Source organism: Penicillium hordei (genome assembly GCF_028827395.1).
Source record: "Penicillium hordei strain IBT 12815 chromosome Unknown utg000006l_segment0_segment0, whole genome shotgun sequence".
NCBI classification, from domain to species: domain Eukaryota; kingdom Fungi; phylum Ascomycota; class Eurotiomycetes; order Eurotiales; family Aspergillaceae; genus Penicillium; species Penicillium hordei.
The window spans coordinates 2,522,040-2,536,635 of record NW_026623147.1 but is presented as its reverse complement, the minus strand read 5'-3'; the positions used below and the strand labels follow the sequence as shown (position 1 = coordinate 2,536,635).

General features: G+C 49.3%; 4 protein-coding genes across 4 annotated transcripts; 1 reads left to right on the top strand and 3 right to left on the bottom strand.

The window, feature by feature from the left end:
- Nucleotides 1–1,093: 1,093 nt before the first annotated feature.
- N7537_011596 (uncharacterized protein) lies at nt 1,094–1,609 on the top strand (the record flags this gene model as incomplete). Its single annotated transcript, XM_056902650.1, has 1 exon — nt 1,094–1,609. The coding sequence occupies one exon, from the start codon at nt 1,094–1,096 to the stop codon at nt 1,607–1,609; it is 516 nt and encodes a 171-aa protein (XP_056747937.1).
- Nucleotides 1,610–1,852: 243 nt separating this feature from the next.
- N7537_011595 (uncharacterized protein) lies at nt 1,853–3,492 on the bottom strand (the record flags this gene model as incomplete). The annotated part of the gene is made up of 2 exons (XM_056902649.1): nt 1,853–3,119; nt 3,170–3,492. 2 exons carry the CDS (start codon nt 3,490–3,492, stop codon nt 1,853–1,855), a joined length of 1,590 nt encoding a protein of 529 aa, XP_056747936.1.
- A 383-nt stretch (nt 3,493–3,875) lies between these two features.
- On the bottom strand, nt 3,876–5,336 carry N7537_011594 (uncharacterized protein; the record flags this gene model as incomplete). Its single annotated transcript, XM_056902648.1, has 1 exon — nt 3,876–5,336. The coding sequence occupies one exon, from the start codon at nt 5,334–5,336 to the stop codon at nt 3,876–3,878; it is 1,461 nt and encodes a 486-aa protein (XP_056747935.1).
- Nucleotides 5,337–5,973: 637 nt separating this feature from the next.
- Nucleotides 5,974–13,963, bottom strand: N7537_011593 (type I polyketide synthase; the record flags this gene model as incomplete). Its single annotated transcript, XM_056902647.1, has 6 exons — nt 5,974–6,873; nt 6,928–7,248; nt 7,312–11,969; nt 12,030–12,567; nt 12,623–13,148; nt 13,206–13,963. 6 exons carry the CDS (start codon nt 13,961–13,963, stop codon nt 5,974–5,976), a joined length of 7,701 nt encoding a protein of 2,566 aa, XP_056747934.1.
- Nucleotides 13,964–14,596: the final 633 nt, after the last annotated feature.

The window sequence follows — 14,596 nt, the reverse complement described above, 5'->3', positions numbered from 1 at the left end:
CGTCCAAATGTCTCTCAGAAGCCTTGGGCCGAGGTCATAAGGGGCGGCTCGAGGTGAGAGAGACATAGCAGTGGGTCAACAGTATGGGGATTTCCCGAGCAAGGGACGCAAAAGATGCGAGACAGAGGCATATCCATACCACCAGACAGACATTGATCGATTGAGTTATATTAAACCCACTATATTAGCCCGATATCATATCTATGAATTATCAACGGAGTCCCATCGGAGATCTCCAGGCTTATTGGAGGTCCCTTAGTTAAAATCAATTACATTAATATAAAACCTAGCCTTGAGAAGGTCCTAGGTATACAAGACTGTCGGAGATCTCCGCTGGGACGCAGGTACGTACATAACGATAAGATAATGGACTGGACCTATCAAAACCAACCATTTCCCCCCCCCCCCCAAAGCTTAAAGGACGAACATGGCATCGATGGCCCAGGGGCGTTCGATAATACGAAGAGTGCTGATTGGCCCCCCGCGCAAAGGATCCGATCGCCGGGATGTTTTCGGCGGTTGAGGCGCTGTTGTACCTAACAGATGTGACCGCATGTTGTATGTTGTATATAGATTTGCTTGCATTTTACCCAATAAACAGCAGTTTACTTATCCATGGGCATGCTTTCATGGAGGTAAATTCGGGGTTCGTCTGTTACTTCGAAAACATAGGCTCAAAACAGTGCGCATCGTGATAGAAAGTATTCCTTCCCAATTTAGCATCTTTTCCGGCAGTGATTGGAGCAACAGAGAAGTGGAAACGGATTAAGTATTTACGCGTCTCAATTTTGAATACATAGTCCATGCTGACCTCGAATTTATTCGAATGACCAATTCCCAGGTTGTGATGCAACGGGGTATCATAGACGCGGCTATGGGCCCCTAATTCGGACATGGGGCAATAGACTGTCCCGTTATATCATGTTCACGATGTCTTCAAAGACTATTTCGGCGACCATTTGCCAAAAGACAATACTAGACCCAAATTCCCACTATAAACAAAGTGGAACTCCAAAGACCATTTAAATCAGATATCCCCCAGAATGCAAGATGGTAAACCATCGCGATCCAACCCACTTGAAATCAGCTCCACATGATTCATGTCACGATCTCAATGCTTCTCAGAACGTTAGGCGTCATAAGCACCAGCATCGGCTGCTCCACGTCAACTGTCACAAACAGCCTGTTACTCGCTGAAGTTGCCAAGCAGCTATCCCTACCAGCATCGACATGGTCAGCGAGCGGCACCCACACGGCGAAGGGATACACCAGTAAATCGGCAGAGACAGCCTCTGTGGAGGGGTTGAAGCAGGACCGCGACAATATTAACTTCAACAAGAAGTTGGCCGTCGACTTTCGCAGCGATGTTTTTGGTCCCGGGGTTATGGGTTTCTTCTACAAGTGCGAGAAGGTTAGCGATGATACCAACAACTACTGGTTCACCATCAGTGCTGGCAACAAGACTCAAGTCGACAAGCTTTGTGATCCTGGTACCACCACCTATCCCATTGTCTATGATCAGCAGCATGATACTTGGTTCATGGATGAGCATTTTGACTGTGCTCGACGAACTAACCCGACAGACTTCTTTGAAGTACATCAAGAATAGAATGCCCTGGTAGGATATCTATTCGGAGTAACGTCTCAGTAGGCAAACCAATTTTGTCAGGAAAAGAACGTTGTACCACCTTGGGCTGTGAGTCTTTTGGGAGCTGGAAAATCGAATATGGATTGAGTATAATCATAATCTCTGGCTGCTTTTCTTCTTAACAATACACGTGCTTGCTCTTTGTCAGCTGTATGAACCACATCTGGGCACCTGTCTCTCTCGAACTGTTCGTATTCAAACCTCTCACTCTTCGATGCCGATCCTGTCGCGGTGTTGTCTTTTGAATTTCAAAATCCATTGCCAAACCCGTCCCTCAGTTATAAATATCTGTTCTGTATCTCTAAGGCCAGAAAGTTTGAATGGGTCATAGTTGAATCCCCAGTCTGAAATCATTGTCAAGTGACGAGCTAAAGACACCTCGAAGGTCAGGGATTTGGCGGAATGATCGCTCTCTGATTTTTTGATCTGAGATTCTGTCAAGTCCTCTTCTCTGATCTTTCCGTACAGCTTTCGATAATATGGTAGAGCTCTTTGTGAAAAGAAATATGACTCAAGTTTATGGTCCGATGGGTACACTGATTCCCACATTGTACGAAAAAGTGAAATGTCGTCTGTGGAATCAAATGCTAGAAACCGTGAGAGGCACCAAGCAAACTGGCTATTTTTAGCACATTGGATAGCCTTGGGGACCGACATGCCCGCTATTATATTGTGTTCATTGGGTCCCGCCGCATCCTGGAAGCCATCTCCGAAACCAAGGCAGACTCTCTCGTCTAGCCTGTGCCGCGACTGAGGAAAGCCGGGTGGTAACAAAAGCAAGGGAAAGGGCACAGTTGTGGCGAAAGCCCAGTCAATGATGCACGTAATTTTGTATTGATCGTCGACGAATATGTTGCTCATAGTGAGATCAGGGTGGCAGAGTGGAAAGCTGACCGGACATGTGACTCCAGACCAGTTGCGCCCATATTGAGAGATCAAATGATTGAGGACATGAGCAGCAATAACATAGTCAACTCTATTCGCGGCGCCGTCAACCTTTTGTCCAATAGTGACGAATTGATTCCAAAGATTGCGGGCACACTGCCACAGATCCTTGTTAGGGTAGTCATTCCTAGAGGGTACCGGGGCAGCGAAGCAATGGTGCCCCAACGGCAGCATTTCGGCGTGCTTAATCAAAGCTACAATGAGACTGAGGTAGAACTCACTCTCGCTGTCAAAGGGTCCACGAGGAATTCCTCCCAACGAATGTCTCTTATGTTGGATGTGGCGTTTTGACAGGCATTCTCCAACAACGAAGGCTCCATTTTCTTCAAATAGAGACCCAATGAGGGGAAACCGGACTTGAGCAAGGTCCCATGTAATTTGGCCCAGTTGAGACATTACTTTGTTCATTTCGAGTGAATCCAGACGACCATGAAGATCATCTTTCCCCCACATTGTGTTCAACGACTCGCCCTGCGCCTTGCTCATCAAAATGTATGGGATCCGGATAGGGTTGTTTGCATAAGCACTTCCAAAAGTCAGCTCCATGATACGGCAATTATGTTGCACCTCACTTACCAATACGAGTAAACATCAGGAACAGGTATGTCTGTGTAAATCTTGAGATATCTGAGCGTAGCAGCCTCGCTTAAGAGAAGTTTGACGACACTCCTTTCAGACAGGTCGGGGTGATTGTATGCCGGCGACCGAAGAACCCATTGAATGCCATCTACAAACGAAACGAAAACTGCCCAGTTAAAGCCGCCTCGCATTGGACGCTGATTCAAGTCACATGTACACGCGAGCTTTCGCGTCTTTCCGGCGAGCTGACACAGGGCGGACACGTCGAAGTCACTATACTGAAAGATCGGAAATTTGTCTTTTCCGGTGACCTGATCCATGATGATTGGGGCAGGGGTTTGCTCTGCTAGAGACAACTTAGTTAGCCCTTGAATAGTGAAAAGGCTGCCATGATGTGACGAGGATGGGAGCTACAAGAGATTACAATCCCCAGGGACAATGTTATTTTCAGTAAAGAAAGAACAGAGGGCGTCGTTGTTTCCAAAGAAAGAACATTAGAACTATACAACTATACACGTGACCAGTACCAGTGTGCACCATATAAGATATCCATGTCGAATTCGCAGTCATATGGATAATAAAAATCTAGAATTTTGGTTGCTAAGGATCTGAGTGGACATTGTGAACCGTAGAATTGTCAGAGAACGAATTAGAAGCTCAATGCATACGTATGTACAGAAAATACTCTCAATCAAATTTTCATTCACACAGAACCGGTATCCTCGTAGCGAGCATCCACAGCATCGATACCCTTATATTCAAAGTACCGGTTCCACTCCGGGTCCTCGAGGAGTGCCTGCTTGAGGCTCTTCTCATATGCAAGAGAGAACTCGGGTCCGTCATTCGATTCAGGAGACCGGTCTCGCGGCGGGTAAATGATAAAAACACCTTGGGTGACACAATCCATCAGATGACGGTAGGTAACTGGAGAGCCAAAGCCAAAGTTGGCACTTGAAACATTGGCATCCCGATGGTCTGTCTGGAGCACCGACATCGGTGGCTGTGAATCAATCCGAATGTTCAGCGCTGTTCTATCGCGTACCGTGGCCGCCATTTCCAGTGCCAGGTCTAAAGCCTCCTGCGTGACACTGTTGGTCAACTGGCGGATGTAGAAAGCTAGCTTTGGCAGCGGCCACTCTGAGATAACTTCTGCGGCGCTTGGGGCAGTACAAGGTGCCGTGGACGACATTGCTACGGCGACGACGTTCTGCTGAATGCGTGGGGGTACCTTGGGACTGTGGAATCGGCGCCGCATATCAATAGCCTCTCCCCAGAATAGAGGTGCTGAGAGATCGGGTTTGAATATTGGCGCCCTTAGTCGTGTAACCGTGCGCCAGATAAATGCAGAAAAGGCGTCGTAAGTAGAGATCCATGTACCATCTGTCGGGGAAGCAAGGACCTTGAGCTCTGCTGCTTTGTTCTTGGGTAAATGGAAGAGCAGACTTTGGGCTGGGATATGACCCGGATGAATCTCAGGCGGTGGTGGGCCATCGACTTTCAATTCCTCGCGCACTTCAGCTTTGGTCAGACGAGACAGATCCAGGCAACGAGCATCCCACGAGGGAAACTCTGTCTGATGGAAAATTGCATAACAGTTTTCGGCTAATTGGTGGGCGAGCCCAGCCCATCCCATAACATCATTCGCATAGTGGAGATGGTGCATAATGAAGACCAATCCACCACGGATGAAGTTGGCTTTATAGGACGCCACCACTGGACTATTATCTGGGTGTGCCTCTGGCTTCTCTCCGTATGTCATAGGAGGTACACTCCACCGCTGAAGATCACCCAATACCGAGGTACGGAAGTTGCCCTCTTCTATCTCATCAAATGATGGGTAATCCTGGCAGATATCTGGAGAATCCAGCCATTGAACGTAGAATTTGACGGCACTGTCCTTTTTCTTGACAAATGAATGTCCGCCGGTAGGGTCCTTTTCAATTGTCCCACAAAGATGGCGCGCTTGGCTCAGAGTACGTTGAAGGCCAGCCTTCAAGACATCAACAGCTCGATTCTTGTCGGCGTCTTCCAGTCGAAAGAATAGAGCGTAGTTGTTGTAGGTACATACTGTCAAATAGTCCAATGTAGACACTTTAAACCGCTCTTCCTCTGGGTCATTCTCCCACCCGAAGGGCTGTACTTGAAAGACCTCCTGGTGAGCCATGTCTACTTTTCAATTGACCTATGCAGATAATCGGGAGAAAACATAAGTTGAATAAATAATCCCCGGTACTTGAGCTGTCGGACACGGGATGTGGGGTTAATACATGCAGTTTAGTATATTGTAACAGATATATGGGCCATAATGTCTCTACCTCCTTTAGGAAGTTGAATTGGCCAACTAGAACACAGAGATGTCACTAGGGCTTACAGATCAACAAGGGCAAATTTCAAGTGTACTGCGACCCATACAAATGACTCTTTACAGGGGTAGTGTATCTCGTATAAGGCTAACGATATCCTTACTAGTGCGATGACCCCCAAGTAGAAACCGGAGATTTGACATCGCTAAGACCATTAGTGACGTATTGTCCTCCACTGATAGTCACCGAGATACCCAAAAGGGAATACTTTTACCGGAAGAACATGTGATTACGCCCTACATAAAGCTAGCTGTTGAATCCATAAGCGATGAGCCAATTCTGTAGACGAAACGTTTGGATTTCAATCTTTATGCCGGCAAAATAAGATAAACAAAGTAAAAGAAAAGGTTGTAGAGTACAAGACATTGCCAAAAGCAGCAAGAGATTAACATTTGACAAGATATATTCTCAATCAAAGAATGTAGACGAAGAAAATATTCATTCCTGGCCGGTTCGGCCGTCAGCCACATTGAGACCCCACTCAGCCTTCAAGTCTGAATTAAGGATACCCGATTTCTTGAGAATCGTCTCAGCAAGAGCCGGGATAGATTCACTGGTCAAGATCTCCAGAATCTGCAAATTAGCTTCCAACTCGCGGGTGATCCAGTTTCTGATCTCAATGGCGACCAGCGAATCGAGACCATAAACTGTGATAGGTGCAGCAGGATCAAGGTCTTCCATTGGACGCATGAGAATGGTAGCGATCTTGTTGAGCACTGCAGTCCCAACAATTGCCTCAGCCCCTTCGCGGGCCTTACATTGCCGGACAGCAACTGCGGGCGGAATCTCGGTACCATTCTGCGCAGACTCGGCCAATTCACCCGCGCCAGCGAGGGTGGAGAGGCGCAACAGATGCGACAGTTTGGTATCGGTTACCCAGAAGGGCTGTTCATTGACTGGTGTAGATTTGACGCCTTCAAAGCCAACCACACAGTTTCCATCGCAAGAGAGGTCGAACTCGTTCCGGATTGCTGCAGTCACAAGACCACGGATTTCTGTTGCGTCGACGGACTCCGTGCCGAGTTGTTTAGCGATTGCCTCGCGCTTCTGATCGTCGGAGAGGTATCCAATTCCTCGCACAATCGGCAGATCGATTGTCGAGCAGCGCATCTTGGCTGTGTCGGGGTACTGGGCGAGCGCTGACATGAAGGTTCCACTAGCTGCGTAAGGGGATTGACCGATATTACCAACAAAGCTAGCGGCGGATGAAAGGCTGACGAAGAAATCCATGCTACCGTTAGTTGTTGTCAACACCCGTTCAAGGTTCCAGATTCCGTGGACTCTGGGCATCATCACAGTCTGGTAGTCCGCGAAAGTAAGCTTTTCGAAGAGGGTATCCTAACAGACGAGTTAGTTGAGATGTGATTTGGACTTTGGTGTTGAGAAACGTACCCGGAGAACCATAGCGCCGTATACAACACCACGAACGGGAGGCATGCGGGCGAGGAGCGGAACAAGATTCTGCTCCACGCTCTGCTTATCTGCCACATCGCAACGACAGACTTCCACATTGATACCCTGGCGAATAAGATCTTGAATAGTTTGTTCCGCGATTTCAGTCTTAACGCCACTTCGAGAGACCAGGATAATATTCTTGGCTCCTTTCTCTGGCAACCAACTGGCAATATCGAGACCAATCCCGCTGGTTCCACCAACGATCATATATGAAGCGTCTGTGCGAAGAAGATTTTCGTCCCTTCTAGCGGGATGGACCTGTATGCTGAGTTAGCAATCATCCGCTCTAAATGTTACTGACGTAAATCCGAGCAAACGTACCTTAACCATGGAGTCATCAGTAACCTGGACGACCATTTTGCCAATCACTTGTCCACCCTGCAGCGCCCGGAATCCAACCTCAACATCTGAGATGGGAAGAGTGGTGACAGACCACCTCGACTGGGCGTTGGTGTCCACAAACAGCTTGAACGAATCACGTAGCAGTCGCTTCGTCAATTGCGGACGCTTCTCCCTGACGATACCCAAGTCTACAGATGCGAAGGAGATGTTCTTGTTGAAGTGGGCCATCTCCAATCGAGAGTTTGTCGTGATATCCCGCTTGCCGAGTTCAATGAAGCGACCAAACGGTGCAACACACTCGAATGTTGCCTGCAAAGCATCACCGCTAAGCGAGTTAAGAGCAACATCCACGCCCTGACCACCAGTGGCGTGCTGAATACCTTGCGCAAATGACATGTCACGACTGAAGAAAATATGTTCTTCCTTGAGCTGATAAGTTTCCACGAGGAAGTTTTTCTTCTCGAGACTGCTGACGGTTGCGAAGATATTGGCTCCAACGCTCTGAGCAATGATAATAGCAGCTTGGCCAACACCTCCTGCAGCGGCATGGATCAAGACACTCTCATCTTTAGTCAATCGTCCCAGGTCAATGAGAGAGTAGTAAGCAGTACAGAACACAGCTGGGATCGAAGCTGCGATCTCGAATGGCATATCTTCGGGAATTGCCCAGGATCCAGAGGCTGGACAACGAGTGAAAGTTGACAAGGAACCTGGTGACATCGCACAGACTCGATCGCCAATCTTGAAGTCGGATACCGCAGCTCCCACTTTAGTCACGACACCACTACATTCCTGTCCGAGTCTGTCTCCTTGAAGCTGACCCATGGCCATCAAGACATCTCTGAAGTTCAGACCGGTGCTGTGGACCTGGATCTCAATATAATCTTCCGGCAGGGTTCCGCTGCGGGAAACATCGTCTGTGAAGTAAAGCTCATCAAGACCCCTCCCGTCGCCAGCAGCAAGCCGCAAAGCGCGATCTTGTTTGAAAGGCTGCATCTGGGGAGGCGCATCTGGTGATTCTTGTTGGACACTGAGGTTCAATTCGTTGTTATCAATCAAGCGGGGTACACAAACGTTGCCATTTCGGACAACAAACTCCCAGTCATTCTGGGTTAGCTGCGATGTTCCGCAGAAGACTCCGTTGAACACATTGAGCATGTGTCTCACGGCCTCGGCATCGGGCATGGTCTCCCGTTCTCCCAAGTCAAGCGTCGCGAATTGGAGGCCAGTCTCTGATCTCACAGTGCGAGCCAGTCCGATCGCCATGTTCGCGCCAAGGGATTCCAGGTCAGCTTTACTATGACGAACAACCCACAGTAGACCTCGAACCCGGCTCAAAAGGCGCTGCAATGCCTGGAACTTTTCTTGAGTGAGGTGCGATAGGATTGAGCGATCCATGCCCCCGAGGAAAATACACCATTTCCCGGTGATATCAACCTCATCAGAGTCCATAGCAGTGATGGGGTTCACACCAGTCATGTTCCTCAGACCAGCTTCGAGGCTAAGGGACGAAATGCTGCCGAGGGAGTCAATGCCGAGAATCACAACATCGCCCGCGTTTGCGGGACCGGTCACTGGGCTCTTCGCGGTGGATGTCATGAGACAGCCAGACTGAAAAGATGCTCCAGGGTACTCCTCGACACACAGGTCAACGCCAGAAAAGCCATTCTCTATCATCACATTGCTCCACCCTTCGACGGTGAGGAGTGGTCCGTCGTTGCGGAATTTGTCATTGGCCAGCCACCATCCAGGGAGGAGTACAAATGGGAAGTGGCGTGCCTTGGGGACAGTTTCCTCAATTAGTAGGATCTTGCCACCAGGCTTCAAAAGCGCTCTGATGTTTGACATTGTTTGGCTGATATCGGAAGTAGCATGCAGCACGTTGCAAGCAACTACAACGTCATAAGTGCCATTACTAAAGCCTTGGCCAGTGGGATCGGAGGACACGTCGAGCGTCGAATATGTCATGAGGCGCCCCCAGTTCTCGAACTTTGCCTTAGCCTTTTCAAAGAAGCCGGGAGAGATGTCCGTGTAGGTGTAGTGGCCGAACCGAGGCGTAGATCCTGCTTCACCTCCGCCCAGACTCTGCAAAATAGGCAGGGTGGCACCACCTGTTCCAGCACCAATCTCAAGGATGTTGAGCTCAGGGTTCTGATGTGCCATCTTGTCGATGCAGACAGAGGCATTTGCATAAGCCTCTTTAAGGGCGTCAAGGTCACGGTAGTGTCTATCGATTCCGTCATCGTCCAGCAGCAGAGTCAAGGCGTCTACCTCGCCCCTGAGAATTTGGGGAAGCAACTCCCCCACTTTGAATGTCAACTCGCCTGCTCCATTGACGGTTCTGTTCTGTTCGAGAACGTCAAGGGGTAAAGGATATTGGATACCTGCGTTTTCGCAAGTGTTCTGGGCCCAGCGATAGAATTTCTGATGGTGGGGCTCGAAGGTCAACACCTCGTCTTCTGTCACAGACTTGACCATCTGTGCGAGGTAGTGCTCTGCCACAGATTCGAGTCGATGCATTCGTTCAAGGCCTTGGGCCGTGTTAGTCTCTGGGCGAGGGAGCTGTCGATAATCTTCGGCAGAGAGGAAATCGAAGCAAGGCTCATATTGGACCTTGTAGCAAATCTGGCCAGGCGAAGTGTCCTTCGAACCTTTGATATCCTTCGATACCGGCACCAGAGTGATACCACTGATGTCAATAAGCAGGTTTGTTGGGTTGCTGGGGAGAGTGGCGAATATGCGGTTGGTCTCAGGGTTGCTTGCGGATTCATTTCCTGACTTGCTACCATATAGTTGCAGTACAGTGCCAGCATTGAGTTCTTGGCACAATGAAACAGAGACTTGCTTGACATGCGACGGCACATGGGTGACTTGCGGCCCGGGCTCGCCGTAACCACAAAGGACCCACATGACTTGACTGCAAAGATCAAGTGTAACAGGGTGCACAATGCAGGGAGTTTCCTGTTTATAGGGCATTGCTGCCTTCGTGTCTGGGATACGGATGGTAGCCATTGCTTTCGCGTCCTTGCTCACAGATACATCTGTCAGTCCTTGGAAAAGAGGACCGTAATGGACACCACCGCTAGTTATGTTCTCATAGAGGAACTTGCTGTCAACGGGCACGTCACATGAATTCCGCATGTTCAATGCTTGCTGAGTTAAACGTGCGGTTTTCTCGAGCTGTTGTCGGGACCCATCCACAGGATTGACGTCCTTGGCTTCGTGGACCATAATGAAACCATTGCAGTGTTGGTCCCACCCGCGGCCCTCGGCCCATGAGAAAACCTTGAACTCGTGCCAGCCGAGGACCGATTTACTGGGAGCTTCCGCTCGGGCTGGTTTCAGGCTGAGCATTGTCTCCACGGATGAGTTATCCGGAATGGCGAGGACACGGCTAATGAAGATATCGCGGAGGTCGATCTTTGCAGGAGTAATGTGATAAAGCTGTGCGTGTTGTGAGATAGCCTCCATAGCCATAGCCAAGAATCCAGTCATTGGATACACATTGGTCCCATGGACTCTGTGCTCGCGGATCCAAGGGTGATCCTCCGCACGAATGATATTTCTCCATCGAGGCTCAAAGTCGACATTCTCTATGCACAATGAGCCGATGATATCACTCCGAGCGAATTGGCGATGGAAATGGTTATCACCTATGCGTGAGCTGAACCAGTATCTTTCTGAGTGATTCCATGGGTATTTGGGCAGATTTGTCAAAACAGCTGGCTTCCTTGTCGTTGTTTTCAAGTTCGGGAAGTTGATAGCTTGGAATTTGAGATTCATGCCCTGCGTGAACAGTGAGCCAGCGAGGTTTTGGACAGCCTCGATGTCATCTACCTTGCGTTTCAAGGTGTGGAGGTATTGCACATTGGAATTCGGGGCGTATTTCTGGGCAATTTCTTTCACGGGTGATTGCAGGGCAGGGTGAGGACCGATTTCGACTAATGTGCTGATTGGTGTATTTCCCTCCTCGTCGGTCACAAGGCTCTTCAGACCCTCCACAAACTCCACACGGGAGACCAGATTATCGACCCAGTAGGCGGCATCCAAAGCGCATCCTGGAACCAATTTTCCATAAACAGTCGAATGGAATGGAACCTCGGAGTCCCGAGGCAAAATCTTGCCAAGAAGGGACCGATATTCCTTTGACACAGTCTTCATATGGGGAGAGTGGTAAGCAACTTCAATTTGCAGTCTTCGCGTGAAGATCCCTTCTTTATCCAGAGCAGTCTGCAGGTGGCCGATAACCTCCGCGTCTCCAGACAAAGTGACGCTTGACTCGCTGTTTACACAGGCAATAACTGCCCGGTTGCCTCGCATCGCATCCAAGATTTGCTGAATGTCTGAGGCGCTAGCCCCGACCGCCAGCATGCCTCCCTTAATAGACTTGTCATTTGCAACCAGGTTCGCTGCAACACCACGAGAGTATGCCACACGAACACATTCTTCGAGATTGAGAATGCCCGCCGCGTAAGCTGCTGCAATCTCTCCGCTTGAATGGCCGACCACTGCCTTCGGGCGAATACCCCAGGAGGAGAGCAAATCAACCAACGCTAGCTGCACTGCGGTACAAGCTGGCTGGCTCATGTATGCGGCAGAGATAGAGCTTGCACTGGGGTCAGTCAAAAGCAATTCATCTAAGTGGGAGGTCAGACTAGCTCAACATCGCAGTGGGCAGTGTTGGAATTGGGACATACCGATAATTGAGAAAGTAGCACCGAGGGATTTCAAGCAAGCATCCACGTCTTGCATAGTCTGGTTGAAAGCCGGGTAGGTACTCAGAAGTTCTTTGCCCATACCATGCCATTGCGCACCTTGTCCAGTAAACACAAAACCGATAGTAGGCTCTTTGGAAGAACGAACAGGCACTGCGTCAGTAGACAGTGAGGAAGTCAGCTCCTGTCCAAGGATTGCAGATGATGCCAATCTCCATGGCATGAATGTTCGTCGCTGTCCCAGCGTGTAGGCCATGTTATCCAAAGTGCTGTCGTTGAAAACCACTGGGTAAAGGTCGAGATACGCTCCAATGGATTTTCCAAGCTGAATAGTAGCTTGCTTATCGTACGCAGAGACCACGTACAACTTGCGCTTGAGAGGATCGTTGTTCGCTGCAAGTTGGCCTTCGTATCTGGGACCACGCTGTAGAATAACATGGGCATTGGTCCCGCCAAAGCCGAAGTTGTTCACACTTGCATATGGTTTGCCACGAGGCCACGGCATCAGCTTCTTGGGTACCTAGTTGGGCGTTTAGCTGGGTTCGTTAATACTTCAAGTTGGTCCTTGATCTCACCTTCATGTTCCACTTTTCCATGGGTATCGCGTCGTTCGCCTTCTCAAAATTGCAGTTTGGTGGTACGAAGCCTCGCTCAAGCGCCAAAGCTGTTTTGATCACTGAAACAACGCCACTTGTTCCTTCTGTGTGACCAATGTTCGATTTGACAGACCCGATAAGCAATGGCTGACGCGGAGTCCGTCCTTTTCCAAAGACGGCGTTCAATGCAGTGGCTTCGAGTGGATCACCAACTTTGGTCCCGGTGCCGTGAGCCTCAACAAATCCTGTCAAGGACGGGTCTATACGTGCCTCTTTATAGACTTGACGAATCAAAGCCTCCTGTGCCTTCCCATTTGGCGTTGCAATACCTCTGGTCCGCCCATCCTGGTTGAGACCACTGTTGATAATTACAGATCGGATGGCGTCTCCAGCAGCCTCGGCGTCCTCGAGAGATTTCAATATAATACAACCAGCACCTTCGCCTCGACCAAAGCCAGTTCCGCGGTGATCAAATGGGTATGAGCGACCAGTGTCGGAAAGCAATCTTTCAGACCGGCGTAATTAGCTTATGTGTTTCACGAGATCGGTCGATTTCACTCACCTAGAACGTGTCATCGAGACAAAAGGCTCTGGAATTATATTCAAGTGACACCCTCCCACGATGGCCATCGAACATTCACCGTTCCGTAGACTCTGAGAAGCCAAATGGAGAGCAGACAAGCTGGAAGAGCAAGCTGTGTCGACGGTAACACTAGGCCCATTCAAGTTGAAATAATACGAAATCCGATTCGCCTGCAGTGCCATGGCCGTTCCAGTGGCAGCATACATAGGGATAGCTGAGATATCTCTGGTGTTGTTGATTTCATAGTCGGGATATGAGCCGCCGGCAAAGACTCCTATCTTTTGGCCGGTGATCTCATGGCTCGGGATTCCAGCATTCTCGAGCGCTTCATACACACATTCGAGGAAAATTCGATGCTGCGGATCCATTGATCGTGCCTCTACCAGTGTAATGTTGAAAAAGGGCGCATCGAATAAGCCAATGTCTTCTTTCAGAAAGTGGGCTCCCACTGGGTTGAAAGAGCCGGGTCTATCAGGATCTGGGTGATAGTAGGCATCGGGGTTGAAGCGAGTCTTCGGAAATGGCGACCAGGCACTTCGACCTCGAGAGCAGAGGTCCCAGAAATCTTCAGCCGTCGAAACGTCTCCTGGGAGGCGGCAGGACATGCCGATGATGGCTATTCGCTTCGGTATATCGCCAGTGGCATTATCGGGGTTCTCACTAGGCATCTCCTGCAACGAGACATTTGCGATCTCGGTGACTGGCGTTCCAGTCCCACAGGGCTGTTGAAGGCGCATCTTTTGATAGATTCGGTGTTTGGTTTCAAGAGGTTGAATTATGTACCTGGCAGCGTAATCACCACCAATGTCCAGCAAGTGTCCAAAGAAACTAATATCGATTTGCAAGAAAAGAATGTGTGGAATAGTACAATCACGGAGCATTAAAAACGGGCGATCGGTTCATCCAAGTATTTCCTGAAAGCCACCAAATAATAAAGAGTGTAAAAATGGTTTATTAGTTTGTTTAGGAGTATAAACCGCCCTTGCATGACCATCAAGCGTGCGTGCCGATCTCCTCCCAGTGGTTTCCTGATTGGCATAGGGGATTTAACCTTGATTCAGGCAATGATAGGTCGAGAGAACTTGGGAAGGCACATGCCTGTCTTCCTTGATGACGAAGTCGGCAACTCGCAGGCACGTCAATGGGATCCTGGATCATCCGTGCATCAAAGCATCAACTCCACTCATTTCTTCTCAATTTTTGGCTTCCAGGGTTGCAGATCAGGATTAGTAGATCTGATCTTGCGCTCCAAACCATGTCTCTGCGATGGTTTGGATAGTGTTTCTTTTCGGTGCCTTGCTAAGGCGAGGGTGCGTATTTTTGTACATTCTAACCACAGGGGCAAAACCCCCGGGATGATGGCAGATACC